The 18,985-nt window shown below is 38.5% G+C and overlaps 2 protein-coding genes across 6 annotated transcripts in view; one reads left to right on the forward strand and one right to left on the reverse strand.

The window, feature by feature from the left end:
• The window catches only part of PCSK4 (proprotein convertase subtilisin/kexin type 4), a 33,212-nt gene extending 30,941 nt beyond the window's left edge, over positions 1-2,271 (reverse strand). For 2 of the 3 annotated variants that reach the window (XM_072404839.1, XM_072404837.1), the window contains exon 1: positions 1,908-2,271. In XM_072404839.1, the coding sequence (XP_072260940.1) occupies positions 1,908-2,066 (159 nt within the window). In that variant the 5' untranslated portion in view covers positions 2,067-2,271. The remainder of the gene's footprint in view (positions 1-1,907) is intronic. The other variant, XM_072404838.1, reaches the window with a different exon arrangement.
• Positions 2,272-2,541: 270 nt separating this feature from the next.
• REEP6 (receptor accessory protein 6) lies at positions 2,542-10,809 on the forward strand. 3 transcript variants are annotated; one of them, XM_072404843.1, is made up of 6 exons: positions 2,542-2,744; positions 3,897-3,990; positions 4,130-4,268; positions 7,002-7,170; positions 7,259-7,324; positions 10,119-10,809. In XM_072404843.1, exons 1-5 carry the CDS (start codon positions 2,630-2,632, stop codon positions 7,291-7,293), a joined length of 552 nt encoding a protein of 183 aa, XP_072260944.1. In that variant the 5' UTR covers positions 2,542-2,629; the 3' UTR covers positions 7,294-7,324; positions 10,119-10,809. The 3 variants fall into 3 exon arrangements, with proteins under 3 accessions (XP_072260944.1, XP_072260942.1, XP_072260943.1); XM_072404841.1 differs by having other exon boundaries at positions 2,544-2,744; positions 7,251-7,324; XM_072404842.1 differs by lacking the exon at positions 7,259-7,324 and having other exon boundaries at positions 2,544-2,744.
• Positions 10,810-18,985: the final 8,176 nt, after the last annotated feature.

The following is an 18,985-nucleotide window of genomic DNA, read 5'->3' on the forward strand; positions in this document are numbered from 1 at the left end:
TGGCTCTCCAGTGGAGTGGCTCTCCAGTGGAGAGCCTGGATTGGCTCTTCACTGGAACACGCCCATTCATTAAAGGAACGTGCCCATTCATTACTAAGAACTAGTAGTGTACAGTTCTTTCTGCCTCTGTTCTCTCACAATAGTGAGATCTGACAGGCAGAAGGAACAGTACAATAGTGGGCATATAACACGACCCCCAAATGATTGGTTAGAGTGGGGGGTCGTCTTATACGCCCAGTCGTCTTATACACCGGAAAATACGGTACTTGAAATGTGGATTTATTTAAGAACCTGGTAGTGAGCTGGATCCACGACCGCATTGTGTTATGCGTTCTGAGAATTTATCCAATGATGCCATATGAATCCTTCGAAACTCAAAAGACACTTGCAATCAAAACACCCGGATTTAGTAACCACTTGAATATTTTCAAAGAATGATTGATAATATGCAAACGCAAGTAAGTGCTTTAACAAAAATGACTGTTCAAGACAAGTCCTTATTAACCTCCCTAGAGTTCTAATTCCGTCCAAATTTCCATGCAAAAAGCGTTACATTTTTTTTTTGCATGGAAATTTATTTTACATTGAAGGCTATAACTCTTAGGCATAACTCACTAAAATATGTACAATATTTATTACTTTTAATAATAAACTTTAACTCTTGTCCGAGGATGAGTGGGTAGCCAAGCTTGCATACCTGGCAGAAATATGTGTGCTGTTAAATTAACTAAACATATCCTTGCAAGGACAACTTAAGGACGTGTTCACACTACGGGGTAAAATGGATGTTTTTCAAAAGAAAATTTTTCTGTGGCAAACGCAGTTGGCTGAAGAAGATCTGCAGCTGTTTTAAAATTTCTAGTATGTCAACCGGCAGGTGGTAACCATTGTTCAACAGAACTTACAATCACTCACTGAATCTTTAGGTCGTTATTACACAAAGGAAGAAGATACCAGACATTAAAACAAGGTACCGGTCTCGGCTTGAAATAAAAACAACTATCCATCTTGCAGTAACATCATTGGTGTCAAAAATCCATAAACTTATTTTAAACAAGCAGGAACAAAGATTACACTAAAATGTGTTATACTCAAATAAGCTTGAATTATTTTGTAATATTTAAAATAACTTTAAAATTTTGCTAATCTTTAAAACTTGTTCAATTGTTTGTTATGATTACATAAACATGTATAATTTTTTTATATTTATTAGGTGCATTTCATATTACACCCGGCTCCCCGCGCATACACTGTCCAGAGCCAGTAGATTTATTGGTCTACTGTTCTGAAAAGGTTGGTGACCACTGGCCTACTGCACCACAAAAATGGCGCCTCTAACAATACCAGCAACTCAAGTCCACTGGCAAAATGTGTTTTGTAGTGCTATTCAGAAAACCCTAAACTTGTGTAACACATATACTGTGTCACAATAATCTAAAAATCAGATCTGCTGACTAGTAACACAAATTGTATCCACCATGCAGTGCAAGAAAATGGCCACAAATATTGAAGACATTTTGTCAAATCATTTATGAATATAGGTACATCCATTGCCATGCATTGAACAGGATTGAGAAGTCTGGTAAATGGGATCCAAAAAAATATGTATGTTGGCTTTTTTTTCTCAATATTATCTGTTTAAAAATATTACTTTCTAACATTCAAAATACAAAACAAATTATTCTGTGTGAACAACACTAAAAGATAGGTCTGTCTCTCTAATTGACCATACTGGTTTTAGCAGTTACAATAAAATGTAAAGAGAATTGTGCCATAGCAGCCAGGCTCAAACCTGCACTTGTGCACATAAATATGAATGTAATTTCATGAAGAATTACAACACAAAGTTTTTATTTCGGTGACTTTTTTTTTTTATACAATGAACTGCAACGGTTTGTGATTATCACCTGTCCTAGGTTAATGAAGCCAAACTTCTTGGCGATCCTTTCCGCCTCCTCTGGGCCCCCATCAACCTGCACAGCCCAGCTGTTCGTGTACACGCGCAGGGTAAGGAGCCCCGGCACCCCTATACACAGGATAAGCACAGCACAGGACCAGCTCCTCATCCTCTTCAGCCGTCCTAGCGAAAGGTGGGACCTCCAGCGAGAGCACCAGAGGAGTGGGCGGGGCTCCCAGGTGGCAGCCCCCCACCAGGTGTAAAATGCTGTGCATAGGTGTAAAATGAATGCGTGAGGCCTGACCCACTCTGCAGGCACCTTCCAAGTCCCCCCTCCGCCATTTTAATTGTAACTTGATCAGTGAACTTTGGTGAGATGTCACATGAGTGTAATGAGAAAGTTACAGCTGACATAGGCGCGGATTTAGTGAGACGTCTGTCAGGGTCTACAAATACAGAGCATATATATATATATATATATATATATATATATATATGTATCCGGGCTTTTCTTTAAAGCAACAACCTTTAAAACGCAATTGAGCTACTATTTTAAAAATATACCAATGGCCACAACAGAGGTTGAGCTACTCTTGTCTACCTCAGAGTCACCTTACCTTCACCTGGGACACGCCCCCTCTGATTGATTAGATGCAGGACGGATGACGTCACCAGCCCGGAGCTAGGCATCCTGAGCTCGTTAAGGTGGAAGCTCAGTGCTGAAGTGCAGTCATGGCTTCTCTCCGGGAACGCTTCACTAACTACCTGAACGGGGATAATTTCGTGTCCCGGCTACTGGGGAAGGCGGAGGAGAAGACTGGCATCAAGAAGTACTACTTGGCTACCGGTGAGACGACTGTCCTGTAATGGGTGCTAGGGCATTAGGGGTCAACCAATGTCTAAGCTGTCATCAGGCTTGTCAGACGTGTTAGGAGTAGTCTGTAGTATTTGTGGCTGATACTATCAATTCTAAAGTTTAATTTGGGATCAAACTGTAGGATATTTATATTGATGTCTGTGTAGTCTTTTATCAGACATAATAACATATGCTCGCTGCCTGTACACTGATCCATTATCTGCCATTTTCACAGTGTTTGCTATTGAGAGATCGACTGTGCATTAAAATATTTTTAATAATTATTTAATTTTCTGATGACTGTTTTCACTCAGTTCACATGGACGTTTGTGAAGTGGTGCAATTACCACATCATGGGCCCTAGGAGTCACAGCCACTGTGGTTGTGGTTGATAAAGGCCCCTGATAACTCATCAAACCTGCCTATGAATATTATCATTTGGTTGCTGGGCTGTCAACTGCCCTGAACTATCCGTACAAACCAGGGGTTATTGGGACACTAACATCAGATGAAGATCAGAATTGTGCAGAGCCATCCACCTGTGTAAAGGGTTGGACAATCGAAAGCTTACACTACATGTCATTAAGGCAATGGCCTTTACTTATAAGGATTGGAAGAATGTATCCAAAGTGGAGGAGGGGAGACAATTGTCTGGTGACACTAATCATGTGAACCTGGGCTGCTTAGAGGGTTAGACAGAGGATTAATACACTGCATTGACTGCCAGGCTCTGCCTGCCCTATCTCTCATGCATTGTCTAGCACTCATAGAGAGGCCAGTTTACTAAAGGCGTTGGAAATCCTAACTTTTAATACTTTGTTCAAATATTCACTTTACAGCAGTTATGGAAAAAGCAAATTCATGTTTTTCTGCAAATAATGTTCAAAGTGAGAAGGAACTAGCTTTTTACTTCAATGGATAACAATGCCATGAGGATTCTCAACCCTATCAGTAAATCAGCCCAATTATGATTGCTTTATATACTACTTTTATAGATGGTATAACAGTGGGTGACATTTGTATCTTCTTAAATTAAAATACAATATTTTAACCAGGAAGCAAGTTTTTTTTGTTTTTTTTTTTCTCTCATGCTTTACTTTGCTAGGTATATAACGGGTGTCTTGCTTCATACTCTTTCTCTAGGCTCCCTCTGCTCTCTGGGCTTGTACCTAATATTTGGTTACGGGGCTTCTCTGGTCTGCAATTTGATTGGCTTTGTGTATCCTGCTTATACTTCGTAAGTATTGATATGCCCGTGTCAGATGTGTGGAAAAATGATTCTCTAGATTATTCTTTTTTCCAGGTATCATACTTTGATTTGTAGTTTTACAGTAAGCTGTTCTTGTATAGTGCCTGTGCTAATTTGTCTTCCATAGAATTAAAGCCATCGAAAGTGCAGACAAAAAAGATGACACCCAATGGCTGACATACTGGGTGGTTTATGGCGTATTCAGCGTGGTGGAGTTTTTTTCTGATATTTTTCTCTTCTGGTTTCCATTTTACTATTTGGGGAAGGTAAGATTTTTTTATGAAATTATTTTATTTATAAAATCTATACTGGTCTTGAGGTGGAACTGACACAATTTGTGTACTTTCTGATATATAGCTAGGCTGTCTAGGCACTCTTGTGTCTGCAGCAGCCTCATAGCTGTGTATCTGCAGTGTGGGATCCACTCACACTGCAGAGATGTTGTATCTGCCGAAATGTTGAGTGAAATTTGGCGTTGTCACTACTGTGCTGTTCACTTTTGTTCTTGCTGGAGTTTGACATAAGAAAGCAAAATCGATACCTGTAAAGCATGGTTGGGTATTCATGGGGAAAAGTCAGCTGCAGGGGGACCAGAGGCAGTGTTGGTGACTAAACCTTTGCTATTTGCTTGCAGCATGTAAGTTCAACTCCAGCCTTGCTTTCCCAACTTCCCAAACCTAAATTGCTAAGTCTAATTTCAATGGACACTTAGCTTTTCTCACTGTGCTTTAGAACCTGAAGTCATATAGAGACAACCTCATTTCCAGGCTGAAGGATGTCCAGCATTATTTAGCCCTTTCCCCTGTTCAAACTGTCTTTGGTCTGCACTTTTCAAAAATTATCTTTCAAATATATACACTCCGCATAACATGCAGACATTATGCAGGCTTCCTAAGAATGCTCACTCCTCCAGAATATTAAGTAATTACTCCTCCCAAGGACCAACCAATTGCCTGCATTAGGATTGAGAGCTCTTACCTGGTTTACCTGGTTTAAGTAATAATTACATGGGATGGGGGGGTTAAGGTCTATGTTTAGAGTTGGCTCCTGTGACATAGCCAAACATTCAGACATGTTTGCATGAAGTACTCGGGTAGGACTCTGTAATGTTTTCAGGAGGCTATGTAGGGCCCCCTGCTTTCCCCTTCAGCTAACTATGACCTTTCTGCACTGCATGGATAAGTTTAAGGATGTATTGAGGATTTTACTGGGTCTCATTTTTTACTTCACCCTTACCTCTGTGCTTCTAATCTTGAGATAGTTCCCATTATTGCCCTGTATTGTAAATTTTGCTATTAACACTATGATGATAAGCATATTTCCTATTATATGTTTTACTGCCATGGTACATTGGCCTTACCATTAAACAAAGACAGATTTATCAAGCACAATGATTTCCTAACGAATGTATTTTGCAGTTTAAGAACCCTAAAGCAAGGGAAGCCCCATTAAAATGTATTATTGAATGATGGTGGATAGGTCATGTGACCAGTCTTTATCAGTCATGTAATCCAACATACTCGGGGTACACCTCTTGAAGCATGCTTTTAAAATGCATGTGCAGTGTACAGGAAATAAGGTAGATAACGTGAATAAGGTAAATGACCCCACAAGGAATATTAAATGTATGCTTTTCTATCCCAAAGCACTAACACTAATCTAACACATTTCTTAAAACTCCATTGTAAATTTCAGGTAGGTTTTTTTGTGTGTGAAAAGATAAAGGCTCCTTGAACTGTCTGAGACTGATGAAAAGGATAAAGCTGTCCTGCAACAAAATGCTTAGGCTTAATAGGAAAGGTCTGCAACAGCGCCTAACTGTTATGCAACTTCAGTGTTTGAGTAACTCATAATAAGCATGTAGATTAGGATAAGGTCTATAAAGAGATGGCGGAGATGTGGGTATTGCTTTAAAGTTGCATGTATTGTTCTCCTTAAAGTGGAACTCAAATTGAAACTTTTCTTGTTTTGCCCTAAAATGGGGAAAGGTTTGAGCCTCTCTCTACAAGGGCCTATCCAAATACTCACTGTTAAACTTTAATGGTGATGGAACAAGCTGTTTTTAAATTCAGTGACATGTTTGTTAAAAGGGACCTAAATTTTATATAATGACCTAAGTTGAAATGATTCCTCTTTTAAAAACAAGTGACAAAGGCTTCTCTAGCAGTGATACAAGCTGTATTGCTTCTAATTGTTGTACTGCGCATGTGCCGGTGAGTCAGTCAGGCACAGCTCAGAAGACTCTCAGACAACAACCAAAATGATAGCTGTGGTGCTCATTCATACTATGCTCCTATGAAAGAAAGTTAAAACTATTTGGAACAGACCATTGAACTAGCAGTGGGCTAAGATGGTCATGATTATCAATCCTAGCAGATCAGCAGCAACATGTATATTTTTTATTTTTTTTTACATTTCAGGAGTACAGGTCCACTTTAAGAAACAAATAATAATAAATTCTGACCATAATATGTCCAGAGAAAGGCCACCTGAAGTTAAATGGAAAGTGTTATGCTTCAAAAACATCAAGAAGCCAATTTAAAAAGGGGGGAAAAGGAGATCCCAAATTACATGACCTGTTAAGTAACCAATTTTCCTTCATTAACTAAATGCTCTTTGCTGCTTTAGGCAAATAGAACTCCATAGGAAAATATAGGCTCCCCTTTTGTTTATGGCAAAATCATGCAATGAAGCCTGTGGTGTATGTCACCTTGGAAAAAACAAAGAACGGACAACAATATGTCCTTTAAAAAATTGGGCCACCATGCACATGTGTATAAGTGCAATATGCAAATAGTTTATGTTTAAAATATAAACTAGAAAATGAATAAATGGGGCCAAAACATTTCCTTCTAATTCATGTGTGATTGTGCAATTATCCCTTGGTCTGTAGTTCCTATAAAATTAATTATGAAATACCACTTATTCATGCTCTATGTGAAGCCTGGAATGGGATTGTTATATACAGTATCATGTGTCTTTTTATTTTCTTATTGCAGTGTGCATTCTTGCTGTGGTGTATGGCTCCTTTCTCGTGGAATGGATCCCAGATTATTTATAGTCGTTTCATTCTGCCTTTCTTCCTAAAGCACCACCAGACTGTAGACAGTGTAGTGAGTGATTTGGGAGGTCAGGCTTTAAACACCGCAGAGAATGTGACGAGACAAGGTATGTTTTAGTCCCATGTAGCAAAGGTTTGCCTTTTTTGCTTCTCCTTCATTTTTTTTTCTTTGTTTCCAATGGCACAGTCCTGCAGACACTAACAAGCAGCAGATCTCTTCTGGCCCGTGATGGAGGGCAACAGGCCCTTCCCAGCACATCTGTATGTACCCTAAATTATCAGTGGAGCTTAGCTTGGTCAGGTCCATATCATGAGTTGTAGTTGTTATTTTCCATTTTCCTATCTTATAATTCCTCAACAAGTGTCCTGGAGATGGCTCCAATTGTGATAAAATCTATTTTAGACCACAATCATTTCAGGGGGAGTGGGCTGGTTTCTTTCACCCTAATTATGGTTTTACCTTTTAATTAAACCCCAGTTGGATAGTATCACTTGTGTTTCATACACTGGTTTTACTTTGGATATTTTCCCTGTCAGAGTGCCTAAATAATTAAATTCCAAAATATTTTTTTAAAACTGCTTTTCCTATATTTGAAAAAAAGAAAATATTCTCCATGGTTCATATGCCAATAGAGTGTCAGTCATTAAATTGTACTGCCCTGAAATTATGTAAGCTGCCATTTCTAACCTGGATCAGAAATATTCAGCCTGCCTGGTTGGTGTTCTGATCCTCTGCCACAATTATTTGCATACTTGTTTCAGGTGTGTGATTGAAACTACCGAAACCGAAAATCAGCTTTACATCCAAGCAATTGGAATGGCAATTTACATAATCTCTCCGTGCAAGGTCAGTTTGAAAGATTTTCCATTTTGCTTACCCTGCAGAAAAAGCTGTTTTTTATTAAAAATCTAGCACCATTATAGAAAAAAGTTTGAAATTGTTTAGAAAAGCAGAAAATAATACATACCAGCTTTATATATCGCAGTGCAGGATTTGCAAGCAATTGGTAGTAGAGAATGCTACTTGACTGCATGAAATGGGCCTGTTTATGCTGAGTTCCTATCACTTAGTGGGTAAATTTTCTTGGTCTGGTTGGGTGCTCACATCTTGCTTTTTGAGCTGCCACTGATGTGTTCCTTTTAACTACAACCTTCTGTTACCCCTTGTTATGTCTAAAGATAATGTATTATGATTTAGAGGCTTTTATTAAGTAATCCACTTTTTTGTTGGAAACTCATAGCTGAAAATCCATTTTGGGTGGATCATTCTAAGTGAACTTTATTAACACTGATTTCCTAAAGAATTTGAGAATGTTTACAAAATAGGAATAACTTTTTTGTAAAAAGGAAAATCCATGTTTTCCATCTACACATGATTAGATAATTATACCGAACCTTGTAAAACTAAACGCTAGACTAAAGGTATTTACGTAACTTAGTCTTACCTCTCTCCAAGCTCAATCCATTATCCATTGTTTTTTTTATTGTAACAAATATAAAAAGCAGAAATTTAAGCATTTATAATTTGTAGGGAAATGGGGGTTTGATAACTTGGGGTTGGTACATAATTTGCTGGAGTCATAAAGAGTCTAGCTATAGGCAAGACTGGGAACTAGCATATACAGAACAGGAAAATTTTGTCAATGAAGTTAAATCATACCTGCCCAGTCTTGAACCATGACTAGAGTAAGTTTTGGGTGGGGGGAGTGGGCAATGCTCCATGCAGGCTACACTACGTAACAAAAGGTAAGGCTGGAGCTTAGTTTTCACAAATGATTGCGTAAACATTCTCACATCCTTTTAATAAATCAAATGTATAATGTCCTGCACCTGTTTTAAGAGCACTAAGTATATGAGGGTTACACTTATTTGGTTTAAAAAAAAAAAAAACAAACGGGTTGAAAGGAGAAGGAAATATATTACATTATCTGCTGATATCCAGTTTACAGTTTATTTCTATGCAAAAATTTGCTTATGAAATCAATTTACAAGTATGCAAAGCACTGGCCACAAACTCCCAAAAGCAGAATTACAGTGTTCAGCGTTCTTTTGCAGATTTTTCTTTGAGTGCTTCCTCCTAAACTGGGTTTTCCCTTCTATGTAGTGTAAACTGTGTAGTAAAACTGTAGTTGTTTTGTGCAGTATTTTTTTTTTTTTTTGTGTTTAGAAAATGTTTTACATCATTTGTATGAGATGTTTTATTTTCAAACTAAGCATTTTATATAGGGTGTTCCGTGCTTTACCTTGCTTGCTGAGCCATAAAATTTAAAAGACTGGTAAAGACTCCTCATTAACTTGGCTCACTTGATATATTTGTGTGGAAGCCATAACCTGGTATTCAGGACTGTACAGGCCAGCTGTAAACCCGAAACATCAAGTATTTAACTGCTGCAGTCAATATACCTTTCTGATCTGAAATCCTGGACTTACTCTTGCCACCCTCTCGTTGAAAAGAATAATTATTACATTATAAAAAAAAAAAATATTGGAAAAACACCATATATTTCCTTTAAAGCACTTGTACGGTCTGCTCCTTCAGGAAATCACAGTCCAGTGTTGTAATGTTTATTGCTCTGGAATAAAGGTAGAAACGTTGTTTTGCCGCTCCCTTATGACTAAAATGATCTTTAAACAGACCTCACAGCCACGTTGATCAGAAAGATATATTGACTACAGCAGTTAAAAACACTTGAAGTTTCGGGACCTAAAAAACCCAATTTTACAAACACAAGTGCATTGTGGTTTAGTAAATGATGTGTTTTCCCACCGGATTATGTATGGTGTCCTTGAAATGAAAAAAAGAAATATAATTGTGGTTTCTCTAGAGATTCTGTAATTTGCTTTTGCCCTATAATGTTTTACAAGTATCCCCCAAAAAACTGTTTAGTAATTGGGGGGTGCATGGGGCGGGCGTAAAACATTTGGTGTGTTTTTTGATTTTGTGAAAGGTGGTGCAGTGAATGTGCATATGTAAAGGTTGTTGATGTTTTTCACACCCCATTAATGTTCTTTTGTTATATCAATATAACATATTCCTTTTTTTCACCTAATGTAGCACTCAAAGGAGCAGTAACGCATTCATTGGAAAAAGAAAAGGACAAATGACAGGCCCCATGGAAAGCTATAGCATGCACTGCCATATAAAGACTGACACCTTTTCTACTTCATTATAACTCTGTATTTTTCTGCATAGTATTCTTTCTTATTTACATACTGCAATGTTCCACTTTAGCTGTTATGTTCTATTGGTTTAGGATTATTGATGTGAGAGCCTGTCTGTGGTAGAGTGGGAATATTTACTGAGAAGCTTGAGTTCATTTATTAACAGAAGTTACCTCTAATAAAGAAGATATTTTGTTTATGTAGTAATAAAATTGACCTCTCTGTCCATTATCCCAGTGATTAGATTAAAACTGGTCTATCACTATTAAGTTCTTCCTGTTGCGTTTTGTAGCAGCCTTTGTATTGGCCATGAAATGTTTATGGGGAGTCTTTTTGACATGCAGTTTTGTGCTGATAGCAACTCTTCAAAGATCTGATACTGAGCAGCATAGGACATTTAGCTGAACCATCTGGTTGTATGAGAACATCAGGGTACCTAGTTTGGCAGTTTCTGGATGTGAGTCGACAATATAAATACTGAAATACTGTTAAATTGATACAGCAAACACATTTTATAAACCAATCTATATATAAATATTCCCCTGTACTGTAAACTGGTAAAATAATAAATTCTCGTTCTTGTAGCGCGTTTGCTGTATTTTTTAGTGTGTGTATACAGAAAAACTATAATCGATTCTGTGGTATAGTGTAGTTCTTAAAAGTATATTAAAAGCTGAACTCAGAAGTACTATGACTATGTAATGGACCCACCAGACAGCATGGGTTAGTTGTTTGTCTAGAACAGTGATTTTCAACCACTGTGCTGTGGCACACTAGTGTGCCGTGGGAGATCTTTAAGTGTACCATGAGAAATTATCCAAGTCGGGGGGTGGATCGCCATTGCTACGCGAGTCGATCGCGGAGCCCTGGCTAAGTTCTGGCTCCGCCCACTGTTAGCAAGGGTTGCCATAATTCCTGGCTTGTGGTAGCACAGGACCCATAGTGTGACAAAGGAATACAAAGGCTGCCCTCTCTCTCGTTTGGTGGGTCATATTGCACCTTAGCTAGAACTTCTTTTTATGTGTATTCTTATAATTTGAAAGCATATACTTGTTTCTTTCCCTGTATCCAGTATCTTGATATCTAGTGGTTGTTAAAATTCTAACTTTCAGGGGATCTTATTTTTTCACTCCTTTTTGGTAGAGTGGCTGCTACATGTCACTTGACAAAATATTTGACAAAGGCTTTAAAGCTGCCTCATTTTTTTTCTAGCATTTTACCCACATCAATATTTATATTGGGTATAACATGTTACTGAAGAATCAATGCACTATTCCAGAATATAACTAAATGGAATATAGATTTGCATTCCATTAACAGACAAGAATGAGTGCAAAAATATACCTACTAAAATATGACACAATTTGCACAAAATGTGTTGCACTCTATAATTTTAAAGCTTAGCAGCTTTTTAGCTAGTCCTGCGTTACAAATAATAGAAAAAGAAAAGGTGAGGGGCTTTAAAGGCGATATATATATATATATATATATATATATATATATATATAATGTGTGTGTGTTGTTGCCAAGTAACTAACGGTTGTAAAATTCAACTATACCAGTAACATTGAAAATTCTTTAATATAAAAATCAAAAACAAACGATAACACAACAAAACATGCAAACCACATATGCATAGGAATTATCCTCCACATAATATATGAATAATTCATGCATATGTGGTTTGCATGTTTTGTTGTGTTATCGTTTGTTTTTAATTTTTATATTAACCACCCGACCTTGGTTCGGGTTTATCGATTTTGCAAAAATCAATAAACCCAAACTTTTCTCAATGTTTAAATCCCCTCACTTACCTGGTCCCCGCTGCGATGATCCGTTCTGTTCCAGCGTCGATCGCTAAAAAAAAATACTCACCTCCCCGCAGCTCCTCCGGACACGTCTTCTTTCTTCATCCGGCGAGTGCAGTGACGATCACCGGGATTTCCCGGTGACGTCGCTGCATGCGTCGGTGCGGGCGGGAGGTGGGGCGGGAAACTCAAATTCCTTTGCATTGAACTCAATACAAAAAAGCTGTATTGGGTCCAATACAAAGAAATCCTTATATAATATATATAATTGTATTTTATATATATATATATATATATATATATTATATAAGCTACTGTACAGGTACACTACATTATACACAATTTTTTATTTTTTTTAAAGATTTTTTTTTTTTTATGTTTTATAAAAACAATTTTATTATTAAATTTATAACATTTTGGACATATTTCGGTGAGTTATGCGGTAATTCGGTGAATTATAAGTAATTATTGAGTAATTCGGTGAATTATAGCCTACAATCTAAAATAAATTTCCATGCAAAAAATTTAACACTTTTTGCATGGAAGTTTGGAAAGAATTAGAACACCGGGCGTTCACGTACGCGTCCCTCGGCGATTCCTGATGATGTCTGTGCGTGCGCCCGTCGATGGGGGTCGTAGCGGGAAATTCAAATATTTTGTATTGGATTCAATACAAAGTCCTGTATCCAATCCAATACAAAATATATTTGTGTGGTTTTGTCTATAGGTATGTGACGTTGGACTGTTGGCAGGTGTTTTAGAAAAATATATTACTATACAGTATACCGAATTATCGCATTTTCAGTATTTTTTATTTATGTATTCTTGTTTAAGCTGATTTTTGTGTCTTTTATTTATGTTTATTAAAAGTAATTTTTTTTTTTTTTTTTTTATTTTTTTTTTTTTTAAATTTTTTATTATCATGATGTCTACTAGAACCCTGTTTGGACATATTTCTGTAAGTTACAGGTCTACAATTAAAAAAAAAAAATTTCATGAAAAACAGTGTATCGCTTTTGGTACAGAAATCTAGACATCAGTGTAACGCCCAGGTGGTTAAAGAATTTTTAATGTTACTGGTATTGTTGAATTTTACAAATGTTAGGTACTAGGTAACATAGTCATATATATATAGGTCCCTAAGTCCCTTACTTAGAAAGGCCCTAATAAACCTAAAAGAGAACAAGAATATCATAATAAAACCATCAGCCAAGGGAGAAAATATGTTAAAAAATAAAACAATCTTGACTGGTACACAGAAATTTTGGACAGTGTTATCAAATCCTTCTATGATCAATACTATTCGATCATTATGTCAGCCTTCCATAGAGGCATTATCAATTAAAAGATGAAAGATTATTATACATGTGAAATATCCAACCATTCCAACCTTTTACGCTTTACCCAAAATTCACAAGGATCCTATTGATCCATCAGGACGACCTATCATGGCAGGTATAGGATCAATATCTTCAAACGCTAGTGAATTAGTAGATTCCTACTTAAGACCAATTGTCTATACAATTCCATAATATCTCAAGGACACAATTCATTTACTAAAATTAACATCCGAACTACAAGTACTTCCTAATGCTTATTTGGTTACCATTGACGTGGAAGCCTTATATTCCAGTATCCTTCATGACAAAGGCATCCCCATCATTTACAAGTACATACAAGATTTCTATCCCCACAATAGTACCTTTAACGAATTCATCCTCAATCTGCTACAATATATTTTACCAAAAAATGTATTCAAGTTCAAAGACACCCATTATCTACAACAACAAGGAGTCGCAATGGGCACAAGATGTGCACCATCGTATGCGAACATCTATTTGGGAGAATGGGAAAAACAACTCTCCAATCCATCTAACAACAAATATCAAAATATGGAGAAGATATATAGATGATATCGTCCTCATATGGACAGGGTTGGAGGCCCTCCTTAATACATTTTTCTGCGAGTTACAAATAAATACCTTTAACTTGGCTTTCACCATGTACTTCAGTAAATCTAAAGTTCCCTTCCTATGTATGTATATACATGTGAATGTATGTATGTATATACATGTGTATGTATGTATATACCTTATTTTTTGCCGTATAAGATGCACTTTTTCTTCCCTAAAACTGGGGGGGAAAAGTTGGTGCGTCTTATACGACAAATACCGTGTTTCCCCGATTTTTGATTAAATAATTAAAATAAGACACCCGATAGCCGATCCTGTGTGTGTCTCCTCCTGGCTGCAGTGCAGAGCCAAACTGAAACTAAGAAGCCGGCACACGCGCCCCCGCGATTCTGAACCAGGAAGCACGCTGCTGATCCCTGCCCTAACGGAGTTACCTGGCCGTACAGTGGAAAAAAAGGTAAGTTTTTTAAGAAGGGGAATTTGAACGGCACAGAGTGATCAGAAGGAGAATTTGAATGGCACATGAGTGATCAGAAGGGGAATTTGAATGGCACAGAGTGATCAGAAGGGGAATTTGAATGGCACAGAGTGATTAGAAGGGGACAATCAATTGCACATGAGTGATCAGGAGGGGAATACCGGTATGAATGGCACATGAGTGATCAGAAGGGGAATAATCTTTCAGAATCTTTTTTTTCTAGATTTTTCTTCTTTAAAATTGGGTGTGTCTTATATTCCGGAGCGTCTTATACGGCGAAAAATACGGTACATGTGTGTGTGTGTGTGTGAATGTATGTATGTATATACATGTGTATGTATATACATGTGCATGTATATACATGTGTGTGTATGTATGTATATACATGTGTATACATATGTATGTATGTATATACATGTGTATACATATGTATGTATGTATATACATGTGTATACTTGTTGCTGGGGGTCAGCTCAATAGTGGTAGGCACAGCAGTCAGAGACAGTGACACAACGGCACAGTTCACACAGGGATTTGCCTGTTTTCTTTATTTTCATCCACAAGCAAAATATAATGCCTTTACACACAGGCAAAAACACAAAATAAATTCCTGTTTGGCTGAGCACTAACTAAACACAAGATCACCCTTTCTATGCTCGCAGCCTACTACTAGCCACACGACACAAATCAAAGTAAACTTACAGTGTCCTTTTTGTCATTTTAGCAGACTTCAGCAGCAATGGTGAAAGACAGTCTGTTCAATCTCTCTCTCTCTCTCTCTCTCTCTCTCTCTCTCTCTCTCTCTCCTCTCTCCTCTCTCCTCTCTCTCTCTTCTCCCTCTCTCCTCTCTCTTTCTCTCTCCCTCTCTCCTCTCTCTCTCTCTCCTGGCTGAAAGCTATATAGGAAACCTATTTTGGACTGGAAGGGACTGAGGAGCCCCACTACCAACCTGCTCAAAGAAACCTAGGCGAAATATAATAAAAATATTTCTACTACTTTTCCAGTCACTGTCTCACATACCCTCCCCCTTTGTTCGAACCTGTGGGACAGAACACTTTTACTCACCAAACAGTATGTTCTGTACAGGTCATCTGCACTCCCTTGCAATTTGCATGGCCTGTGCTCACCCGAGAATTTAACATTTTGTAAAGTCAGAAACCACCTTGTGACTTGCGTTTCTCTCCTTGGACTGACTCATCCATGTAAGGCGGGAGTGATCTGTCACCAACCGGAACTATCGACACAAGTATTATCTCAGGGTCTCTAGAGCCCATTTAAATGCCAAACATTCCCATTCGACAATACTATAATTTTTCTCCGCGGGAGTAAGTTTTCTACTCAGGTATGTAACTGGGTGTTCTTCTCCCCCAACGTCCCGTGACAAGAATGCCCCTAAACCGACATCAGAGGCATCAGTCTGTACAGTAAACACCTTTTTGAAATCTGGAGTCACCAACACTGGTTGTCTACAAAGGCCCGACTTTAATTCCTGAAATGCACTCTCAGCTTCTGTGCTCCATTTTACAATGGCTGACTTACTTCCCTTGGTGAGGTCTGTCAAGGGTACTGCCACCATTGCAAAGTTTGGTATAAACCTACGGTAGTACCCCACAATTCCCAAAAAGGCTCTCACTTGTTTTTTGGTGATGGGCCAGGGCCAATTTTGGATGGCTTCTACCTTATTCACCTGAGGTTTTATTACACCTCTTCCAATTATATACCCTAGATAATGTGCTTACTCAAGACCTAAAGCACACTTCTTAGGGTTTGCTGTTAACCCGGCCGCCCGGAGGGAATCCAACACCGCTTGCACTTTTGGTAAATGATTTTCCCAGTCATCACTAAAAATTATATCATCCAGATAAGCAGAAGCATATCTACGATGGGGTTTAAGGATGATATCCATTAACCATTGGAAGGTTGCTGGAGCCCCATGTAACCCGAAGGGCATATTGACATACTGAAAACGGCCATCTGGGAAGACAAAAGCAGTTTTTTCTTTAGCACTGTCAGTAAGGGGCACTTGCCAGTACCCCTTGGTTAGGTCAAGAGTAGAGAAATACCTTGCATGGCCAAGTCTCTCAATTATTTCATCCACTCTTGGCATGGGGTATGCGTCAAACTTTGACACCTCATTTAACTTTCGGAAATCATTACAGAATCTCACTGTACCATCTGGCTTTGGGATTAGGACTGTGGGATTTGACCATTTACTTTGTCACTCTTCAATCACGCCAAGTTCTTACATCTTTTTTACCTCTTCAGATATAGCTTGCCTCCGAGCTTCTGGTACCCTATATGGTTTCAAGTGAACTCGTACCTCCGGCTCAGTGACTATGTCATGTTTGATGACTGAAGTGCGCCCAAGCAACTCTGAGAACACAACAGTGTTTCTTGAGACAAATTCTTTTGTCTCCTGCATTTAAAACTTGGATAAGGATTCTGCAATATGCACACCTACAGTATTATAAAAAGGGGTGTTTATCTTATTTGCCGTCATTTCGGGGGCAACATTGCCAGGGGTACTCACCGCTGACAGAGTCTCTGTCCTTCCACGGTTTGAGTAAATTTATATGATACAACTATTCAGGCTTTCTCTTACCAGGCTGGTAAACTTTATAGTTTACCTCTCCCACTTTCTCTATTACCTCATTTGATCCTTGCCACTTAGCCAGGAATTTACTCTCTACAGTGGGCACTAGAACCAACACCTGGTCACCTGGTTTAAAGGTTCTAACTTTAGCTGACCGGTTGTAGACACGACTTTGTGCCTCTTGAGCCTGCTCTAAGTGTTCTTTGACGATGGGCATGACAGCAGCTATTCTGTCTTGCATGAGAGCAATATGCTCTATTACACTTTTGAAAGGGGTATGTTCCTGTTCCCAAGTTACCTTAGCAATGTCAAGGAGACCACGGGGGTGTCTGCCATATTAGAGCTCAAATGGGGAGAAACCTGTTGAGGACTGCGGTACTTCACGGACTGCAAACATCAAACAAGGTAATAGACAATCCCAGTCCTTTCCATCCTTGCTAAACACTTTTTTTAACATGCCCTTCAGTGTATTGTTAAACCTTTCAACTAGGCGATCAGTTTGAGGGTGATACACTGAAATACGCAGGTGTTTAATTTTCAAGAGTTCTTTAGTGACCTTGGACATGAAAGGAGTTCCCTAATCAATAAGGATCTCCTTTGGTATTCCTGTGCGAGAGAACATGTAAAACAGCTCTTTGGCTATAAGCTTTGCACAGGTGTTTCGTAAAGGCACTGCTAAAGGATAACGTGTAGCGTAATCTAACACTACAACTATATATTGATGTCCCCGTGTAGACTTTACAACGGGTCCTACCAAATCCATGGCCACCCTTTCAAATGGTACTTCTATAATAGGCAGGGGTACCAAAGGCCTTCTAAAAGGGAACACAAGAGAGGTTAGTTGACACTCTGGGCAGGATTCACAAAACCTCTGTACCTCAGTAAAAATCCCTGGCCAAAAAAAAACCCTGTAGGATGCGTTCTCTGGTCTTTTCAGACCCCAGGTAGCCTCCCACCACATGCTTGTGAGCCGGGTCCAATACCAGTCGGCGATACGGTTGGGGAACCACCAACTGCTCAAAAATTATCCCACGTATTTTATCTACCCGGTGTAATAGATCCTGGTTAACAGCCATATGGGGAAATTCATGATCAGCACTTGGATACTGTGGTACCCCATTTAATACCTTCACATTTTCCTTTGATCGTATCAAAGTGGGGTCTCTGAGCTGAGCAGTCCCAAAATTGTCATGAGATACCTCTAAATTAGGCATATCTGGAACTTCCTCCCCATCATCAGTCTCACCAGCTAGTACGGCTAGAGGAAAATTATCAATTTCATCAGGGGTCACCCCTACTGCGTGAACCTCAGAATCTGGGTCATATGGTTCAGGGGTAACCTCAGTACACACCTTATCAGTCAGACTTTCTCTACAGGTTACATTTCTGTTCTGCCATAAGTCCCAGAATAGGGAAAAGTCTCTTCCCAGTATCACACTATGCATTAGTGATTTAACCACACCCACTTCATGACATGATACTCCATATGGAGTTCTATTGAGTTTACCAACGATAATAATTGGAAGTGTGTACGCAGCTTTACTCACCTCAGCTTGGTAGTGGAAGCACATAAAGGTGGATTCCTTCTTTTAATCAGAAGCAATATCCTCCAAGAATGTTGCTTGTAGCCAAGCCCATGATATCAGAAATCATAGGAACTAATAGGCAATCTTTTTAATGTGAAGCAATATGGTCCAAAAAGCCCTCTTTGCCCATTTCTTCTTATAATTTCTCTTTTCTATGTATATGTACACATATCTAAATGCATACATACATGTTTTGCTTTATGTGCAATCATGTGTTTACATACATGAGTGCATATGAAGCAAAACAAGCAATATACAAGAAAAAAAAAAAAAAAATACTTACCTGAATGAGGACTGTGCAAAAGTGCGGTGCATTTTTCAACTGATAAAACAGTTCAGGCGCATGTAGCAGGTCCGCCATGGCGCACAACTATGAGCTACA

This window comes from Pyxicephalus adspersus, chromosome 3, assembly GCF_032062135.1.
Source record: "Pyxicephalus adspersus chromosome 3, UCB_Pads_2.0, whole genome shotgun sequence".
In the NCBI taxonomy this organism is placed as follows: domain Eukaryota; kingdom Metazoa; phylum Chordata; class Amphibia; order Anura; family Pyxicephalidae; genus Pyxicephalus; species Pyxicephalus adspersus.

Coding starts and splice junctions, on each gene's coding strand:
- REEP6 (XM_072404841.1), top strand. CDS start 2,630: ATGGCTTCTCTCCGGGAACGCTTCACTAACTACCTGAACGGGGATAAT. Junction 3,991..4,129: donor GTGTATCCTGCTTATACTTC/GTAAGTATTGAT, acceptor TGTCTTCCATAG/AATTAAAGCCATCGAAAGTG. Junction 7,171..7,250: donor AGAGAATGTGACGAGACAAG/GTATGTTTTAGT, acceptor CCAATGGCACAG/TCCTGCAGACACTAACAAGC.